The 19,393-nt window shown below is 55.5% G+C and overlaps 1 protein-coding gene across 2 annotated transcripts; it reads left to right on the top strand.

The window, feature by feature from the left end:
* The first annotated feature begins 3,272 nt into the window (after positions 1–3,272).
* KLHL12 (kelch like family member 12) lies at positions 3,273–18,087 on the top strand. Of its 2 annotated transcripts, none has more exons than XM_045859759.1 (12): positions 3,273–3,421; positions 5,069–5,302; positions 7,780–7,933; positions 8,996–9,213; positions 11,828–11,977; positions 12,238–12,352; positions 12,769–12,875; positions 13,632–13,827; positions 14,270–14,428; positions 14,769–14,867; positions 16,006–16,192; positions 16,370–18,087. In XM_045859759.1, exons 2-12 carry the CDS (start codon positions 5,108–5,110, stop codon positions 16,494–16,496), a joined length of 1,707 nt encoding a protein of 568 aa, XP_045715715.1. In that variant the 5' UTR covers positions 3,273–3,421; positions 5,069–5,107; the 3' UTR covers positions 16,497–18,087. The 2 variants fall into 2 exon arrangements, with proteins under 2 accessions (XP_045715715.1, XP_045715710.1); XM_045859754.1 differs by having other exon boundaries at positions 14,267–14,428.
* The last annotated feature ends 1,306 nt before the right edge of the window (positions 18,088–19,393 follow it).

Raw genomic sequence — 19,393 nt, 5'->3', positions numbered from 1 at the left:
TTCGAGATTGAACACATGTGGTCTCAGCGCTTTGCACAGAACTCCGCGGGGCTAACACTGGGGCTGACACCTCGGGTTCTGCTGAGGCACAAATCTGAGCCCCAGGCACTGGCGGGTTGGCATGTGTGTGTGCCAAGGAAGGGGCCCCGTTGAATGCAGCATCAGCTCCTCCGCACAGCCTTGTTTTTCTCTGCTACTGCACAGTTTTACTAGAGAAACTGCTATGCTACAGTATCATTTAACAACAGCTAGATCTCTGTTGGGACACGTCCCGTCCCTGCGAGTATGAAGGGTCTGCTCCTTGTCCCTCTAAGGTCCTGTTCTCTGAGGACGGCCTTGCTGAAGGGAGTCCCATCAGGAGCAGGTCATTCCCTGCTTTTCTGTGCCTTTGCTGCTGTCCTTGGCCCAGGGTGACCGCCCTGCCACCCCAGCAGGCACTTCTGAGCCAATGCAGGGCCTCTTAGTGGGTGACAAAGAGGAGCTCCTTCCAGGTGGAGCTTGTACGGCTGGGGGACAAAATGATCCTTTAAAAAAAGCAGTCCAACCAGGCCGACACACGGGACGATTCTCAACCTCAGTGGCAGTCGGGGAAATGCCAGTCAGAACCAGAGTGATGAACCGTTTCACTGCCAGGTCGGACAGATGAGAAGTCCTGACTGTCGTGCAGACGCAGAGCAGCCAGGGACGGTGGAGGTGGGGCCGGTCCGTGCGGTGCGTGGACGACACGCACACGGGCGCAGCCTCCGAACGTTTCGTGAAATACCTCACGAGGCGCATCTGAGGTTCACCCTAAATCACTTCGGTTTTAAACGTGCCGGTTCCGTCCCACTGGGCCGTTTCACCATCCGTGCACAGCTCTCAGCCCACACTCGGAACTCCACTGCCCTTGAGGAACTTCCTTGTGTCGGGAAGCTCCTTGCAGCCAGAGGCAGTGGCAACACTGCGCTCGAGCCAGCGTCCAGGCTGCCCGGCGGGCAAGTCAGTCCTGGCCGCTTCGCACAACGAAACACTGCTCAGCAGTGGGAGTCAGTGGCAGGGACGAGCAACTGGCAGGACATAACGGGTCTGGTTGCATTTCCGTGAAGTTCAGAAATCTGCAGGACTAATGACAGCTTAAGGACACATGTGTGGTAGGATTTAGAAAGGAAATACTAATCCTGAAAATACGGTTGCCCCTGAAGACAAGAGTAGGAAGCGAGGGACACCCGGGGGCATCTCGGGACCGCGGCTTACGTTCTCTCTGACCAGATGGCGGGGGCCTGGGCGTTCCTTAGGCTGTGGTCATTTCTCTTGCATATGTGTAACGAGCACATTTAGTAAAAAAACTTTAAGTTTTAAAAAAGACTTGAGCTGACAGAAGCCACAGTCGTTCATACACGCTCTGCGGCCTGCAGTGGGCAGTTGGTGGCAGCTGTGTCCTTTGGGAAGGGTGTGTGCCCTGGCCACCATCCTCCCTGCCCGGCCACTCGGTCCCGTCTGGTCCAACCCGTCCATTTCCTGCACGAGGAAGCATGGAGCTCCCCAGCAAGTGGTGAGGTCCTGTGCTAGGCAGTGCAGGGGGAGGAGTCAAGGATGAGCCGAGAATCTGAGTCTACCCCTTTCCTACCTGACATCTCTACCTAGAAAGCATCCGTTTTCAGTTAAAAAATAGAACTTTGGGAACATTAATAAAACTCTTAAATTATGGTAAATGGGTAATACCCAAAGAAACTATTGAACACTTAGTTGGCTCCTCAGGGAGCATATGCCAAAATTAAGTGTGCGAGGATTTTAATTAGGGGAAATGTGTAAATGAAAACAGGAAGGGGCCAGAGAAGGCTGGGGACCCTTCAGACTCTGCCTGGCTGGTTTAGAGATTTGACCTGTGCTCCATGGACCTGCTGCAGAGCTCCGAGGCCAAGTTCTTCACTCGAACCCTTCAGTGGCTACAAACACGCAGCGTCAGCCAGAACATGCTAGGACCGTGCCCCTGAAAACAACACAAGCTTGAGCTAGTCCCCTGGCTGTGTTGTCGTGCTTGCTGGCAGCTTCTGCACCTTTTATTCCTGGAAAAGCCGTGGGCCACCGTCTAAACAAAGCCTCTTTTATTAAGCTCTTTCTCACATTGGAAAGTTTTGATTTAGCATTCACATCCAGAAAACAAGGATCATTTTCAAATTGTTCGAATTCATTTCAATTCACGGAAAAGTTCAAAAGGCACAAAAAGGAGGAAAAAAATCTCTCTCCTGTCTCCCACCCAACCAGTTCCTCTCTCCAAAGAAACATGTTACCACTTTATTTCGTATCTTTCCTAATGTACTTCATACATATACAAGCAAATACGAATCTATTTTCCCAGCCTTTTTATACAAATAATAGCGAACTATGCACACTGTTCACAACCTCATGGTACTGGATGGGTGGATGCACTTGACGGAAACAGTCCCCTACCCATGGACACTGACGTTTTGATCTAACCTACGAAGGACCTGCACACGCGTCATTGTACGAGAGTAGCTACGAAGGATGGGTTCATCAACATCGCTGAAAAGGGACATCTGCATGCATAACTTTGGTGAATTTTTCCAATCTGCCCCCTACGGAACCTGCACCCACGACGTCAGGAGTCCTTTTAGACCAGACTGATGACGTGAAAGATGGAAACACTATGTAGAATGAGGCTGCTACCCGCTCAGCCACGGTTTTATTACCCTAAGGCATCAAAGGCCCCACGGAGGAAAGGGACCTCGTCCGTCCGTCCCCCCCCCACCCCCACCCCCCGAGCCACTAAGCTAACTGCACCCAAGTGGATAAGAAGCCACCTTTGCAGAGTGCGCGCCCGGCGCCGGGCGCGGCCACGTCAGGACTCCCCGAGAGGGGCGCTGGAGATCCAGGCGCCCACCTTGCAGGGACCGCGGGTGCTGGCCGGTCCCCTTGTGATGCACGGCGTGCTGAGGCCAGGGGCTCAGGGTCCGCGGGTCCCCACGCGGCTGTCCGCCAAAAGGCCACCATGGGCCGTGTCTGCGGGAACGGGAAGCCTCTCGGTTTTTCTCGGGGGCAGCCGGTTCCCGAGTCCCCGGCGGGGAAGACATCTCCACCCTCAGCTCCGCGGCTCGGGAACCGTCGGCGTCCTCCGTCCGAGGGACAGCGCGCGAACCGGGATACCCACAGTCCGCCCTCCCCACCCCGACCCACTGGCCACTCCTCCAGGGCCTGCGGATCACGTGAAGAGGTGGCATCACGTGACGAGGCCCGGGCGGGAGGGGCGGCCTCCCGCATTGAACGTCATCACGTCGCGCGGCCGCGGGGCCGACCGGGCCGAGACGAGCGCGGCGACGGCTCCGAAGCGTCGGGTCCGGGCGGCTGCGGCGGCGCCTGGGCTCCCCCAGCCTGAGCCGCCTGGGCCGCGCCCCCCTTGACCCCACCCCGCGGGCCGGCGCAGGTGAGCCGACGGGAGGGCGGCGCTCGGCGTGCTGTCCCTGTCCGCCGGTCGGGCCCCGCCCCGCGTCGCCTCCCTCCTAGGGGACCCCGGAGGGGCTCTCAGCCGGCGGGTGTCGTCCGGGTCTTCCCCCCGTTTCCTCCCCTGGGTTGGAGCCGGTCCGGAACCGGACCGGTGGTTCTGGGAGGGGTGCTGCTGTCTTCGCCCGGCGAGGGTGCAGCCCAGTCCAGGCCGAGCCCGCGGGACCCCGGGAAGGCTGCACAGCCCGAGTCTCTGCTCAGACCCTCCTCCTCCTCCGCAGAGGCGCCCAAGTTGGTAAACACCATGCGCTTCGGTGACTCACCTCCTGTTCCCTAACGCGGATTCCCCTGGAGGGGCGTCGGGGGTAATGAGAAGGCAGCCGCGAGGATTTGAGATGTCGTTAGGGCTGTGACTTCTGGACGCTTATGATTATTTTTTAGAAGCATTTCAGAAAGTTTTGGGTTCCAAATAAAATAGAGTCTCTTAATAACCTCATTTCACTCCTCAGAAGTCGCTGAAGAAAAAAAAGTAGTATGACGAGAGCTTGTCAACAATCGAGGAAGTACTTCTTGTGTTGATTTTTTTATACGTAATCTATCTCTGAGTTCATTTAACTGACGTGTACAAGTGAACTTCCCGAGTGACTGGCTGTGGCAGAAAATTAGCAGTGAGTTTCGATGTGTTTCTGCCCTAGTAAGGCTCTTTGTTCCGGGATAGGAGGGTTTCTGCAAAGACTGATTTGCTGATGTCGATGGAGGTCAACTAGTAAAGGAGAGGAGGAAGACGGATCCGTGAAAGCCCCTAGGCAGGCCTGGGTGTCCCTTGGTGAGCGTACTTGGGAGCATTGGTACATAATTAATTTTCTGCATGCTTCTCTGGAAAAAAAATATTTTCACTGACTCCAGCTTCGACTGCTGTAAGTTGAATGCGCAGTTTTTCTTTTCTAATATCTGTTTCCTGCGCTTACTGTGCACCCGCTGGGATAGAAAAATGCACAGCAGAGGCCCCGCCCTCTAAATACTGGCCCATTTGACCTGCCAACAGCCAGGTCAGCGATACCGGCACAGCCGTTAAGCAGTGTTGCCGTCACCGTTTGGTCATTTCCGACAGCAGCCTGGTGAAGGTCTGCAGGACACGGATGGCTCCTGTGCATCGATGACAGGGAGCATCCGTGGCAGGGTGCTGCGGGGACTCGGAGACAGGAGATCATCCTTGGGACAGTTAGTGGCCGGACGGTGGTGGTAATGCCAGGAGTAGGATGCCCTCTACCCAGCGCGTGGCTCTCAGGAGGCTTCCTTAACTCGTAAAACTACTCAGAAATGGTCCGTTTCTCCAGTCCTTCAAACATGCTCATTGTGCGCTAGCTAGTGTGGCTCAGGGGCTGGGCGTCACCCTCGAACTGAAGGGTTGCCGGTTCGATGCCCGGTTAGGGTGCACGCCTGGGTTGCTTGCAGGCCAGGCCCCCAGTTGGAGCAAGAGGCAGTCGGTCAGTGTTTCTCTCACACGTCAATGTTTCCGTCTTTCTCCCTCCCTTCCCTCTCTCCATAAATAAGTAAGTAAGTAAGTAAAATCTTCAGAAGAAGATAAATATTCAGATGTGCTCATTGTTTTTTCCTCTTGAATTTCCAGAATCCAAGAGCCCCTTTTGCCATTTCTCCAAGTTGCTTGATGGGAGGCATGATGGCCCCCAGAGACATCATGACGAACACGCACGCCAAGTCCATCCTCAACTCGATGAACTCGCTCAGGAAGAGCAACACCCTGTGCGACGTGACTCTGCGGGTGGAGCAGAAGGACTTCCCCGCCCACCGGATCGTGCTGGCTGCCTGCAGCGACTATTTCTGTGCCATGTTCACCAGTGAGGTGAGGCACCTGCCCGCGGGGCCCCCTGTGCCAGGGAACGTGGCCGATGGGCAGGCTCTGGTCACAGTCTGCCACTTGCCGCACCTCAGTTGCCTCACCTCTAAATTAGGGATAACCGTGATACCTAATGACATTCAGTTACTGTGACAGTTATTGACAAAATTACGTACAAGGTGCTTAGAACAGTGCCTGGTATGTGGTAACACACACAATATCAGATTTGGATGTTACTTGTTTTCTAAATGTTTTCCTGTTTTTCTCCTTGTAGAGTTTAATGCTTTAAAGTGAATCCAGGGGAAATCAGGAGGAGGGAAGGACAGAGGAGTGGGGTTCAGCCCTCACCCCACCCCGTTTAACAGCGCGTGAAGCAGGGCAGCATTCACTCTGCCGACGCGAGTTTTAGAGTAACTCCCAGCAAGAGCAGGAGGACTTGGCGAGGGCTGTGCAGGTGTGTGGGGTCACACCTGGAAAGGCGCTGGCTCTGGGGATAAGCAGTTAACAGAGGGTGAGGAGCAGGTTGACCTGACCAGAGAGAAAGTGCGCTCAGGAAGCAGGACGAGAGACTGCTGTAGGCGCCAGGGAAACCCCGCAGGTGCAGAGTGAGGCTGTAGAATGCATTATGAGGTGCCCTTAGAGCGCTGACCAGCGGGGGGCGCTGTTGGGAAAACTCTTCGCGGCTGGAGGCTGGAGAAAGCAGCTGGCGACTCCGCCCTTACCAGTGCTTCTTTGGGGAGCTTCCACAGGGGCCTGCCACTGGCCGCCTCCGAAGGGGGATAAGGAGCAGGGAGGAGGGATGGGGGTCAGCTGCCTGCGGGGCGAGGCCAGGGCCTGTTCCAGGGCCAGGTAGGGGGTCATCAGAGGTCTCTGAGGGGGTTTCTGGAACCTAGCAGGGTTTTCACAATCCCTGACGCTTGTTTTCAAGATCTCAGGTCTGATTTTTAATTTTTAAATAAATTGTCTTGATGCTTCTTTTCGAGCCCGAGTGTTGAGTACAGCACTTACACCTATGCCTGAAAAGTGGTAACACTTTTTCTTAAGATTCTATTTATTTATTTTTAGAGAAGAGGGGAGAGAAGGGAGAGAAACATCCGTGCGTGGTTGCCTCTCCTGCTCCCCGCACTGGGGGCCCGGCCTGCGACCCAGGCCTGTGCCCTGCCTGGGGCCGAACCAGCGACCCTTGGGTGCCGAACCAGCGCCCCTTGGGTGCACGGGCCGGCGCTCAGTCCCCTCAGCCACACCAGCCGCGGCACACTTTCTAAAAATCTGTTTCACCACTAGTTTTCTTCCGCTGACCCTGTCGCTCAGTGAAGGTGCTGCTGGACTGTGTTCGGTGATGGCTCCATGCCATTCGCCTGAGGGCTGCGTGTTACCACCTCATGCATTTGTTCCTTTTTTGTTTCCTTTTCAACCACCTCCTTTTACAGCGAGGAAGCAAGGCTGCAGACAGCTGGCGACTTGCCGAGAGCCCCGCGGCTTGCGGGCGGCAGAGGTGGGGTTGCGTCCTCGCGTTCCTGACTGGAGCGCACAGAGCTTTCCGCTGCGGCGCCTCTCAGGCCCTGGCATGCGGACTCGCCGTTCACGGCCTGACTCGAAAGCCGGGGTCTCGGGTGGCGCTCTGAGCCGGCACTCAGCCATCGCTGGTGGGAAAAAGTCGGGGGCCTGACAGGTCCTCTGGCCAGGCCAGTTTTCAACGTTCGTGGGCCGTGACGTCGCAGGTCCCCGTCCTGTGCGGTCCCCCACGGCGTCCGCCCGATGCCTCAGGAGGGGTGGTGGGCCGGGCGTGATGTGCGAGGGGCCCGGGCCCGCCAGCCCCGGCTGTGCGGCCCCGTCCTGCTCAGCTCGAGAGAAGCGTCTGTGTTCACTCCTCTTCCGCGCACTCAGACCTCCGTGTGGGCTTCTGTAAAAGGGTTCGTTCCTTTTTGTTCTGATCAGTGATTGTTTTATGGTCCTGTTTAAAAATTGGCATTGGCCACGGAAACGTGTCAGACAGCTCAGTTGTGTCACAGCGGAAGGCCCCTTCGATGACCTGCGCGTCCCTGTCTGCCGTCACCACATGCGGTCCAGGGACAGGGAAGGCGGTGCTGGGGGGTCCTCTACAAGCATGACATCTTCCTAAATTTTTTTTTTTTACCTTAAAAGCTCGGTGGTATGTTTGTGGAAGTGTCGCATTCTGTTCTGTGTGATATGTGTTTGTTTTATACGAAAGCAGTGTTTTAAATTACTCACTGGTAAAATCGATATTCCAGGAAAGTGTCTCCTCTCTGTGTGCCCTGGGTCGCACAGAGTTCCTCCACCCCTGGAACAGCTGCACGTGCCATGTTTGCTTTACCCAAACCCAGCGGGAGAGAAGTCATGATTTTCAAAGGATGAGTAGTCAGTTAATATCACTGACATCCCTTCAGGCCCTTGGACATGAGATTCTGTCTTCATCCTGGGGAATTCTCACCACCATTATTTCATACCCTCTGAATCCTCAGCTGTCAGAGAAGGGGAAACCTCACGTCGACATCCAGGGTTTGACCGCCTCCACCATGGAGATCCTGCTGGACTTCGTGTACACGGAGACGGTGCACGTGACGGTGGAGAACGTGCAGGAGCTGCTCCCGGCGGCCTGTCTGCTGCAGCTGAAAGGTACAGCTGTCACTCTCGTCCACGCAAGGTGGCCCTGGGGTGTTTCGAATGAAGGGTGTCACCTCAGTCACCGGTGTGTGCTGTCCGTGGCACAGGGGTCGGCTTGAGTGCAGTGGACGGGCCCCTCCCGGCATGAGCCTTTGGCTCCTCAGATTGTGTGCACCGGCTCTGGTCTCGGAAAGGGAGGTGCATTTCCTGCACGTGTGCGCCCAGCAGCCCTGCAGGGGAGGAAAGGAGAAGCCGGTGCTCTTTGCTGCCCACGCAGGGCGCTGGACAGACTGGGGGACTGTCTGTGGGAAATCCTTTGTGCCTTTAACTTTGGAAGCATACGAAGTGTGTAGTAAAACCTTTAATTGACACACAATTAACAAGTGTGAAGTGAAAGTGCAAAGTTTCCCCAGGATCCACAAAAGCCCCTTCCAGTGCCCAGTCCTCTTTCTCGGCCTCCGGGGAGGTGTCTGTGCCGTCCCTGGACGCGTGGCCGCAGCGGGCGGAGCACCTGCACCACCGCACAGCTACGCGGTCACGTCGCTCCCTGAGCTGCTCAGGCAGGGAGACGGCGGCAGTTGTTCGTGTCTGCTGTTTTTTCCTGCACTGGAGTCTTTTAGTACAGAAAAGACTTTCCGTACTGGCACTGTTTTCTTTTGAATTTTCCAGTTACAGTTGACATCACGTATTATATTAGTGTCAGGGGTACAGCGTAGTAGTTACACTGACGTTACTTGTGAGGTAAATTTCCCTGTGGAATAGCATTTAGGTGCATTGTGCTGAATGATCGTTGGTTTTATAGCTTGCCTCCCAAGCATACCGTAGGTGTTTTTGCTCAGTCGCACTGGTGTTCAGGGAAGCAGTGCCTCTTGCGGAAGCAGAGGCGGTTGCAAAGGCCTTGTCGGAGGGCACGTAGCGCCCAGCCCGGAGGCGGGGGTGCGGCCCTAGAGCCTGTGGCTCCGGTGCCCAGCCGGGGTTTCTCTGGAGCCGAGCAGAGAAGAGGCTGCAGTTGAGCATGGAGACCTCGCACCCTGGCCGAGAGCCCTGAGGCGTGTGCTCTCGTGTCTGCCCCAGGCGTGAAGCAGGCCTGCTGCGAGTTCTTGGAGAGTCAGCTGGACCCTTCCAACTGCCTGGGCATCCGGGACTTCGCCGAGACCCACAGCTGTGTGGACCTGATGCAGGCTGCGGAGGTGTTTAGCCAGAAGCACTTTCCTGAAGTGGTGCAGCACGAAGAATTCATCCTCCTCGGCCAAGGAGAGGTGGAGAAGCTGATCAAGTGCGATGAAATTCAGGTACAGACTTGGCTTTGGGCTACGGCTTCTTCAGACTAGGCCATGACAAACCTTGGGGAAAGAAGGTAGAGTTAACTGTGTTTCTGCAGAAGGGTGTCTTTGGGAGATTTATTTATTTTTACAGAGGGGAAGGGAGGGGGAAGGAGAGAAACATCGATGTGTGGTTGCATCTCATGCACCCCCCACTGGGGACGTGGCCCACAACCCAGGCCTGTGCCCCTACTGGGAACTGAACCGGCGACCCTTTGGTTCACAGGCTGGCGCTCAGTCCACTGAGCCACACCAGCCAGGGCTACAGCAGGGTGTCTTAGTCGAGTGTGCACGTTGGCCCCACAGGCTTCATTAAATGCCCTTGAAAATGACATGTCAGATGTATTTGCACATTTATGGGAGGGAGTTCACCACCTTCCTGGAGAGAATGTATGGTCTTGGCAGTTCAGAGTCACTGCTCTGCAGAGTGGACGAAGCAGAAGTTGGGGGAAGTGGGTTTCTCTGTTGCCTGTTCACCTTACAGGTGTCTCTCGTGAACACCTGCGACATAGCAGCCACCATGCTATGCTGGGGTCTGTGGATCCAGTTCTTGTTTTCAGAGAAGTCACAGGATGGTGGTAGAGACGACAGAAAACCAAAACTGATTTCCACAGAGAGTAATGAGAATAAGGAGCCTGTTCAGAGGGCGGACATTGCATGGAAGAAAGAGAGCAAACCTAGGTGCAAGTTAGATCAAAGAGGAAGGGACGAGGTTGGGGTCTGTGAGCAAGAGCTGAGCCCAGAGTGCCCCGAGGGGGGCGAGGGAAGGGGAGGAAGGGCCTGGGCCCTGGGCAGTCCGGCAGCGCTCAGTGCCGAGCCCAGCAAGGGCACGTTGGTCAGGGCAGCTCTGAGTTGTCCCGTGCCTCTGCACGGTTTTCGTGGTGCGTGGGTCTTAGGTTCGTGAGAAGTCCGGCTAGAGCTGTTTGGTGTCAAGGAGCCCAGGGCCTTCGCCTCCAGCTGTCCAGGCCTGTCCTCCGGTCGGCAGCCAAGGGGTTTTGTTTTCCCAGCTGGGAGAAACTCGGTTCCCCGAGAAGGCCAAGAGTTCCTTTTCTTTCTTCCCTCTTGCACTCTCCGGTAACAATGGAAATGAATTTTAAATGAGTGGATTCCCAGGCATTAGTGGCTCCTCACTTTAACGTGCTCGCAGCTCTTGCCCCTGCTGAACTCCTCTTTCCGGGGTCGTTGGGACGGGCGTCACGTGGTCAGATTACCAGCCTGCGTGAATCCCTCTCCCGCTCCGGTTGCTCTTCAGTAAAGCCCAGTCTCCGATGCTGTGCCTGGCCCTCGTTTACCGCTGCAGCTGATCTGCTGCTGTCCCCCTCCCCTCCCACTCACCCACCGCACCAGCCTCCTCTTGTGCCCCGAGCGGTCAGCGCTTCGCTCCGGGACAGCACCGTCGAACAGAGCACCCTGGGAGGCGGGGGAGGACCTGTGTCTGCTGTGCAGCTCGGTGGCCCCCTGACATGTGGCCAGTAGGACTGAGAGGCTGGCTTTTCAATGTAGCCTAATTCTGACGGAGGTGGGTACAGTTGCTGCACGTGACTGCTGGGCGGTTCGGCCCTGGAGTTTCTGCGTGTGCTCCTTGGTCAGCCTTGGAGGCCTCACCCCCCCCTCCCACCCTGCTGCTGACCGCTGCTCACCTGTCAGAGTCGGACGCGGTCTTGCTTCTGCAGGGAGGCCTTCCCCGACCCATCGGTCGGGCCTGGGGACTCCCGTGGTGTCCTGCTCCGGAGCCCCTGGGCTTTTCCTGCGCGGCACCTCACGGCAGCGCGGGGGGGCTCGTGTTCTGGCTGCACGTGACCTCCCCCCGGCAGGCGTGGCTCACGTCTGACTTGTCGCCACTGTGTGCCTGGCTCTTCCTAGGGGTTCAGAGAAGCTATCGAATGTGTGGACATTCTGGAACATTTTCTTGCTGTAGGCACTGCCACACTCGGAAAAGTGTCCGTCAGGATACACTCTGGCTGGTGGGAGGGACATAGGACTATCCTCTGCTGCTGTCCTCGGAAGGTCCTAGATGTCGTTATGCCTACCGCTGCTCCAGGGGAATAGTGTCCGTTTCTCAGGGCATCTTACCTCACCCGGTTTGTCACATGTACGCTTAGACCTGGGTGGTTATTACGTGTATTGCTTCAAGTGGCCCAGGGCTTGACACCTGGCAGTGTAGTGATGGGGTGGTGGCGACATCATCGGACGACATTAGGGGTGGGGGTCACCCCAGTGCCAGCTTTGAATAGGGCAACAGAGTCTCCCTCACTCCCTTAGGTTTCAGAAATGAGCAGGCAGAAAGGTCAAGAGTGGGAGAAAGGTTGGAGTGAAAACCAGCTTGTGACTGAGGGTGTACCAGGCACTGTCCATCTTAGATATTGTACCTACCTCGAGTGCAGCCTTTTTCCTGGTCTTAGTGAGTTCCGTGTGAGAAGACTGTTTTCCCAAGAATCTAGCTGTTTCTGGAAAGTGGGAACTCATGGTGGTGGGGGTGGGGACTAGGAAGGGAAGGGAGAAGCAGCCACAGCCACGTTCCAGGCTTGCGCGGGAATGGGCAGGGCAGAGACCTGCGAGAGTGAATGACGTCGTGCGTTGACAGGTGGATTCCGAAGAGCCGGTCTTTGAGGCCGTCATCAACTGGGTGAAGCACAACAAGAAGGAGCGAGAGGAGTCCCTGCCTGGCCTGCTGCAATACGTCCGGATGCCCCTGCTGACCCCCAGGTACATCACCGACGTCATAGACGCCGAGGTGAGTCACGGGAGACACGCAGGACCCCAAACCTTGAGGACCTCCTGCTACTTAATGTTGTGGCTTCACCTCAGTTTTTTAAATCATTTCTGGAAACCAACAGCGTAGTTACTGCCAGCAGCCTCCTGGAATCACAGGGTTTTAGAAACTGGTTTCGATATTAAGAAGTTAACTATCAGTACAAGTTAGTCATAAACGTGCTGTTGACACTTAAAACGTTAGTGGAGGCCACGGCCCACTCTGTTCTGTGTGCGTTCCAGCCGTTCATCCGCTGCAGTCTCCAGTGCAGGGACCTCGTTGACGAAGCAAAGAAGTTTCATCTGAGGCCTGAACTGCGGAGTCAGATGCAGGGGCCCAGGACGAGGGCTCGCCTGGGTGAGCTGGCCCCTTGGCAGAAAACTGCCCCTGCCTGGTGGCACGATGTGGTTGGAGGCAGCATTCCATGAACAGTGCAGAGACCTTGTTTCAGACCTGGTTTTAGTCTTTCATTGTGTTAGACAAGTCACTTTCGCTAGCCCTGAGCTTTCTGCCCCGTTTCACATCACTGTTTGGAGGACTGAATGAGACAAAGGGCACGGAAGCATTTCATAAGCTATCAAGTACTGTCCCAGTGTATCTGGAATCTGTGAACTGGGAATTTCTTCGAATGCCCTGTAGCACGGGGTACGCTGCCACCCGTCCCCCCCCTTTCTGGGTGAGGAAGGAAGGAGCTGCCACGGGTGCACAGCACAGGGTGGGGCGGTGCCCTCGCTGGTGACAGGGACAGTGACATGACCTACCTTTCTCCTCAGGAGCCAATGAAGTGCTTCTGGTGGTTGGGGGCTTTGGGAGCCAGCAGTCTCCCATCGACGTGGTGGAGAAGTATGACCCCAAAACTCAGGAGTGGAGCTTCTTACCGGTGAGTGAGGGCAGAAGCTGCTGTGAAGGAGGAGCTTGCTTGTCCCCGTCTCTGGCCCGAGGCCCTAGGTCATAAGTAGCCCAGCCCTGAAACAGAAAGCCTGGTGATTGCACGGCGTTCATTACAGCAGGGCCATACACACAGTAGGGACTCACGAAGTCGTTATCGACTATTTAGGTTAGACTCTGGAGATGCCGGTGGCCCGTGAAAGGTGACACCGTGGCAGCACCTCCCTGAGCTGCCTCACTCCCAGCATGTGCACTGGCCATGCTCTCTTACCCTGAGCTCGGTGTTAGGTCACACTGAGCACAGACGGTTGTGTCTCTCTCCCTTGGTATGTCTCTGTTTCAGTGGTGAATGAACAATAATAAGTCTGAGAAAAAATGTGGAACTTACTCCCTCAGTCCCCCTGACTCTTAGGGTCCTTGAGTCCTGGCCCTTTGATTAACAGTGTGGGAAACCTTCCACTGTGTGGACAGACCTCAGTCTGCAGCCCAGGGCCCCGAGGACGAGAAGGGAGTCAGGTGCTGGGAAACGGGAAGCCTTGGAGTGAGGCAGACAGGCGGGAGGCTTGACGTTCTCGCAGCTGGCGGGCAGCTGGAGGAGACCGAGGCTGCGCCTCTGCCTGCGGGGCTCCTGCTGGCCAGGGGAGAAGCCGAGTTCAGACAGAAATGGGGAGGAGAGCCCCCATGGGGAGGAGAGCGGGAGGCCTGCCTGACTCGAGCGCCCTGTGCCTCCTCTCTCCTGACTGCATAGAGCATCACTCGGAAGCGACGCTACGTGGCCTCCGTGTCTCTGCATGACCGGATCTATGTCATCGGAGGCTACGATGGCCGTTCCCGCCTCAGTTCGGTGGAGTGTCTAGACTACACCGCAGATGAGGACGGGGTCTGGTACTCCGTCGCCCCGATGAATGTCCGGCGAGGCCTCGCTGGCGCCACCACCCTGGGAGGTAGGCTTGGTGTGCGGGCAGTGCTTCCACCGTCGTGGCTGGATTGGGGGTCACCCCTCCTGGCCGTCTGGCGGGGACGTGAAATGGGGCACTGGTGAGGCCAGTATTCCTTTTGCTTTGGAAACAGACGTATTATCAAAGCTGTCTGGTGGTCACGGGCATTTCAGTGCCAACAGCTTGGTGGATCGGGTTGCAGCACAGTGAGGGGGAAATTGGCTCTTCGACTTCCGTGAACTACGCTGCTCTTTGAGGACTTCGAGGATTCCATCCAACCCGTTTTCACATCTTCACTGTGCCTTCATCCTTACTGACAAGATTTAACCCCATAGAAACACTCTTTTTGCTCCCAAACATTTGAAGGACTTGTGGGGAATTGGTAGAGAAGAGAGTGATCAGAAATCTCTCCCCCTCTAACAGTCTGTGATGTGTTCATTCTAAGCAGATATGATCTATGTCTCTGGAGGCTTTGATGGCAGCCGGCGTCACACCAGTATGGAGCGCTATGACCCCAACATTGACCAGTGGAGCATGCTGGGAGATATGCAGACAGCCCGGGAAGGCGCTGGGCTGGTGGTAGCCGGCGGAGTGATCTATTGTCTAGGTGCTGAGTCAGGGAGGCAGGGATGGGAGAGGGTGTAAGGGTGGCAGCCTTTGTGGGGGTGTGGCAGCCTTTGTGGGGGTTGGGCATCCCTTTTTTCCAGAATTAACTTCATAAATGGCCTTGAACTAAAACCCTGGTCTATCCCCGTTATTCCATAAACTGGAATTATCTTTTCATGGAAGCAGAACGTGGGATGCTATCAGGTTTTTCTTTGGATTACCGGAACTCTTGAGGGAGAGCTGAGGTTGAAGAATCCGTTGGAACACTCGGAGAAAAACAGGCTGGGAATTGACATCCGATTTGTCCTCTTTTCTAGAATGTCCTCTACTTTGTCTTTCAGGAGGATATGATGGCTTGAATATCTTAAATTCAGTTGAGAAATATGATCCCCATACAGGACACTGGACTAATGTGACACCAATGGCCACCAAGCGCTCTGGTAAGGCCCGTCAGATCTAAGGGGCAGGACAGTACGGCTGTCTGTCATGTGTCTGCTTGTGCGGTGGTGGCACTGTCACGGGACAGAGCCGACCAGAGTTGTATTTCCTCACTTCGACTCCAGTGAAACACGAGTCAGATTACATCTCCTCCTTGCCCATTCCTCTAGCATCGTGAGAGTGGAAACAGTTTCAACTTCCAAATCGAGTGTACACCTGAGAGCGGAAGCTTTCTTATTTTATTCACTTTTATGTCCTTGTTCCCTCCTTGCATTAAGAAAAATTTTTTTAGTATCGCAGGTTCGATTCCCAGTCAGGGCACATGCCTGGGTTGCAGACCACGGCCCCCAGCAACCACACATTGATGTTTCTCTCTCTCTCTTTCTTTCTCCCTCCCTTCCCTCTCTAAAAATAAAGTCTTTATTTAAAAAAGATTTAAAAAAAGAAACAACTCTTACAGTATTTAAAAAAAAAGAAAAAAATTTTACTGATTTTTGGGGAGAGAAAAAAACATGGATCTGTGGTTCCCCTTATTTACGCATTCATTGGTTGATACCTATATGTGCCCCGACTGGGGATCGAACCTACCACCTCGACGTATCCAGATAGTGCTCTATCCAACTGAACCACCCAGTCAGGGCCCTGCCTGCACTGTGCTATCTGGTGGAGGCTTGGTGTCCAGCACACATTACATGGATGAGTGCTGCCAGGCCTAACACACCTGCAGGTGCTTCCTGAGGTGGAGGAGCTGGGCTCCAGGTCAGAGAGCAGCTGCTGTTCTGCGTCACTTTCTGTGGGTAAAAACTGCTCCAGGACCTCAGTCACGGCACCTCTCCCCCTTCCACCTTCATTGCCTCCTTTTCTCCACTTCCTTCTTTTCTACCGATGAAGAAAGAGGGTCAGGGTCTGAATTGATGAGTGGAAGTGAGAACCATGTTGAGTTTTCTTTTCTCATTTCAACTCCCACCAGGTTTACAGGTGGAATAGCCTGTGCTGGACTGATCACGTCAGCCCTGTCTGGCTCTCGTGCGCATGCCTGAGCCCCCCCAGGAATTCAACCAGCCCCCAGTGACCGCATGTTCTTTCCAGAACTCAGACCCTCACTTCAGTATTAGTAACTTGCTGCACCTTTTTCCTCAGGTGCAGGAGTAGCCCTGCTGAATGACCACATTTACGTGGTGGGGGGATTTGATGGCACAGCCCACCTTTCTTCCGTTGAAGCATACAACATCCGCACCGATTCCTGGACGGCTGTCACCTGCATGACCACCCCACGATGCTACGTGGGGGCCACGGTGCTTCGGGGCAGACTTTATGCGATTGCAGGGTGAGGACTGAAAACGAGGCTGGAGCCGTCACTCGTAGGACAGCATGGTCCCACCCGCACAGCTGGGTGGACGCAGGGTGTGGGTCAGGGGAGGTGTCTCCATGGCATCCTCAGAGTGGGACACGCAAGGATAGGGACAGAATGCTCACTTGCCCCTTCTGCTTCTTCCCCACTCAGCTACGATGGGAACTCCCTGCTGAGCAGCATCGAGTGCTATGACCCCATCATTGACAGCTGGGAAGTGGTGACATCCATGGGGACCCAGCGCTGTGACGCCGGTGTGTGTGTTCTCCGAGAGAAGTGACCCTTGTTGGAAACCATCCAAAGCAAGTGACCAGTCCAGGGGCCAGTTGGCGGGAGAATCGAGATGGTTCCCAGAATGTCTGCTTCCCGCTGTACTCAGGGTGATTACAAGCACCGATGTCGTGATGCTTGTCCTTATTTGACACACACTGCCCCTCACGCTGGTACTTGTCCCCGAGTAGGCTGGGGAACGGACGCTCACGCATGGGACGAGGTGCACTCTGACTGGCTGTGAGAGGCCAGGTCCTCTCCTGGTCTAGACAGCACTTCCTGGTGGTTTCCAGTGCGCCGTGTGCTCAGGAGGGTTTGTACGTTGTGCCTCGTGTGCTGCTGAGAATGAAGGTGAGTACGACCTGCTAGACGTGGGCGGTGTCTGGCCAGTATCTGGATTGGAAGGGTGCCAGCTCGAGTCAGCTTGATAAAATGCAAGCCTTGTTTTCCAGGAAAAAGTATCTTTCCTAGTCTGCAGACAGCTGGTGACAACATAGTTCCACCCTGGAGGGAAACAAAGGGAAGAGTCCTGACAAAGCTTTGGGGCTCGGGAGACATCTGTGTGACACTCCAGTGAGGGTAGGGCTGGTGTACCAGAACTGGGTTTGGAGTAAGTGAAGTACAGTGGGACCCTGGTTCTCAAACTTAATTGCTTCTAGAAGACTGTTCGAGAAGCAATTTGTTAGAAAACTGAATCTCACAGGTGACTGATCATACAGACATCAGCATGAAAGGATTCTCAGGCTGACAACCAAAGTTCTGTGTGACAACCAAGATGTTTTTTCTGTGAACAGCTTGGTCAGGAACTGAACTCTGGGATGGGAGGCATTTGAGAACCAAGGTTTGGCTGTAACTAGAATTTGATGGTGTGTTGCCTGGGAGGCAGAGGAGGGCAGTTATTTAAAGGGTCCTCAGGTTTCCCAGGTTTTTCTGGACTTCAGTGTGGCTCCTCTTGGCCCTGGAGCCTGTGTGAGAGAAAACAGAACAAGCGTCAGGTGGGCAGAGGGCGAGTCAGGGAGGAGTAGAAGTACCCGTGATTTCATAATCATAATCGTTCTGCTCCCTGCCCAGCACAGCAGGGTTCTCAAGGGGGTGAGAGGCTTCCTTTGTTGAATCAGAACATGGTACTGCTGTTACATTGCCGTGCTATTTATTTTGGGACAGGGAAGGGGTGCAGCAGTGTGGAAGTTCAGCTACCTGGTATTGCCCTGTCCTTTTAAGGGTGCACTTCTGCTAAGGGTGGTTTTTACTGCTGTTGGGTACGTTTTGTCCTTTTCCTACTATAGAGTACCTGCATCTGTCCTGAGAGTGAACCAACGTTTACCCCAGCACAGAATAATTAAAGGGCAACCAAAGTCCCTGTGTTGGTCCAGTACCTGCACTCCCCATTTCTGAGCCACACTCAAGGCTCCTCTGTGCTGTGGAGTGAGATTCTTGCTGTACGGGTCCTGGGACTGTGGGAACGTGACAACCTAAACCAATGACGAGGCACTTGCCCTTTACTTTGAAATTCCTTTGTTCTCTCCCTGAATTTAATTGCCCTAAAGAGTTTGTTTCCTTTGTATTTTTTTAAGAAAATATTAAAAATCATCTGTCTCAAATGCCTTAAGAGTTTGCGATGAACCAGCACTGCCCGCAGACAGCTGGGGGACCAGGCATTGGGGGGCAGCTGTGGGTGCCAACTTCAGCCTGTTCACCTTGTGTCTGCCAGGTAGCTCCGTTGCTTCTCTGTTAGACACGGGTAAAATGTAGCACCTCTTTACCACCGGAGACTGACCAGTGCAACGTTTACCTGGATCTGCCACATTCTCTGACTCCTCTCTCACTGGGAAAACCCAAAGGGGATCAAGGACAGGCTCATTTAACATCCCCTTGAACTTTGGGGGTTTAGTCACCCAAACCAAACCCTTCTACTTGCTTCGGTTTATGGCCCATGAAACAGCTGTGCAGAAGGCCTGCAAAACTGCGGAAAACCCAGATGTTCCCAGAGCAGGGGAAGGAGAGCCAGAGAGGAATTTCTGTTCCCGGGAGAAGCCTGCCGGCCTCTGTGAGCAGGGCTCTGCCTGCTGGGGGCACGGCAGCTATGAAACCGCCCTCTGAGCAGCAGCCCGAGGAGGGCAGCGAAGGTGGTCCCTGGGGAGTTTCAGCCCGGATTCCGGAGTCGTCCGCGTTACACACACCGAGCCGCCCCGGTTTAGGCGCTGCCTCGCTCTTCCCCGCCGCGAACGGGCAGCCAGTCACGTGGTGTGCAGCCTCGGAGAGCCCTCGCTTCGCTCGAGTGCGGACGTTCCCCGCCGAGTGGTCTCAGCTGCTCCAGACCCTGTCCTCCTACCCACTCGGCATGAGGCCTCCCGCAGCCACCGCCTGCGGGCGCCCAGCCCCCGCTGTGGCGTCACCTTCCCACTGCGCACCGGACCCTGCAGGGCCGGACACAGCACACTTCCGGGAACGGGCGGTGGTTTCCGGCGTGAAATTCCAAGTTCCTGCCTGGGCCGCGGGCGTCTATCAGGCCCCGCCCCGCCCCCACTCTCTGCCTCCCAGAGGTCGTCTTCCGCTCGCACAAACCCGTCCCCGTTCTGCCCTCCCACTGCTTTGTGCCCGGTTGTCTGTCCCACGGCCTGTTCCGCTGTGTCACCTTCGGGGCCGAGGGCTGGCGTAGGGCTGGCGTGTGACTGGCGCCCACTGACCGCCGGGTCACTGACGGACAGAGAGACGAGGACTAGCCGAGGGGCCGTGGCCTGCGGCTCCGGACCTCGACTCTGCGCGGCCTGCGGCGACAGCCGAGTCCGGCCCGTGCGCCCCAGCGAGTCACCTCCGACCGAGACCTTCCTCACTGCGCCCTGCGGGGAGGGGCGACAGCCCGCAGGGAGGTCCCCACGACCCAGGGAGGTCCCCACGACCCGGGAC

The sequence above is a fragment of the Phyllostomus hastatus genome, unplaced genomic scaffold, assembly GCF_019186645.2.
Source record: "Phyllostomus hastatus isolate PE091 unplaced genomic scaffold, TTU_PhHast_1.1 phas_contig_148, whole genome shotgun sequence".
Taxonomy (NCBI): Eukaryota; Metazoa; Chordata; class Mammalia; order Chiroptera; family Phyllostomidae; genus Phyllostomus; species Phyllostomus hastatus.
This window is presented reverse-complemented; position numbering and strand designations above follow the sequence as displayed.

Excerpts from the sequence above, each read along its gene's own strand:
- KLHL12 (XM_045859754.1), top strand. The coding sequence starts at position 5,108 with ATGGGAGGCATGATGGCCCCCAGAGACATCATGACGAACACGCACGCC. Across the intron at positions 9,214-11,827 it reads TCAAGTGCGATGAAATTCAG|GTGGATTCCGAAGAGCCGGT; the intron begins GTACAGACTTGG and ends GTGCGTTGACAG. Across the intron at positions 14,429-14,768 it reads CGGAGTGATCTATTGTCTAG|GAGGATATGATGGCTTGAAT; the intron begins GTGCTGAGTCAG and ends TTTGTCTTTCAG.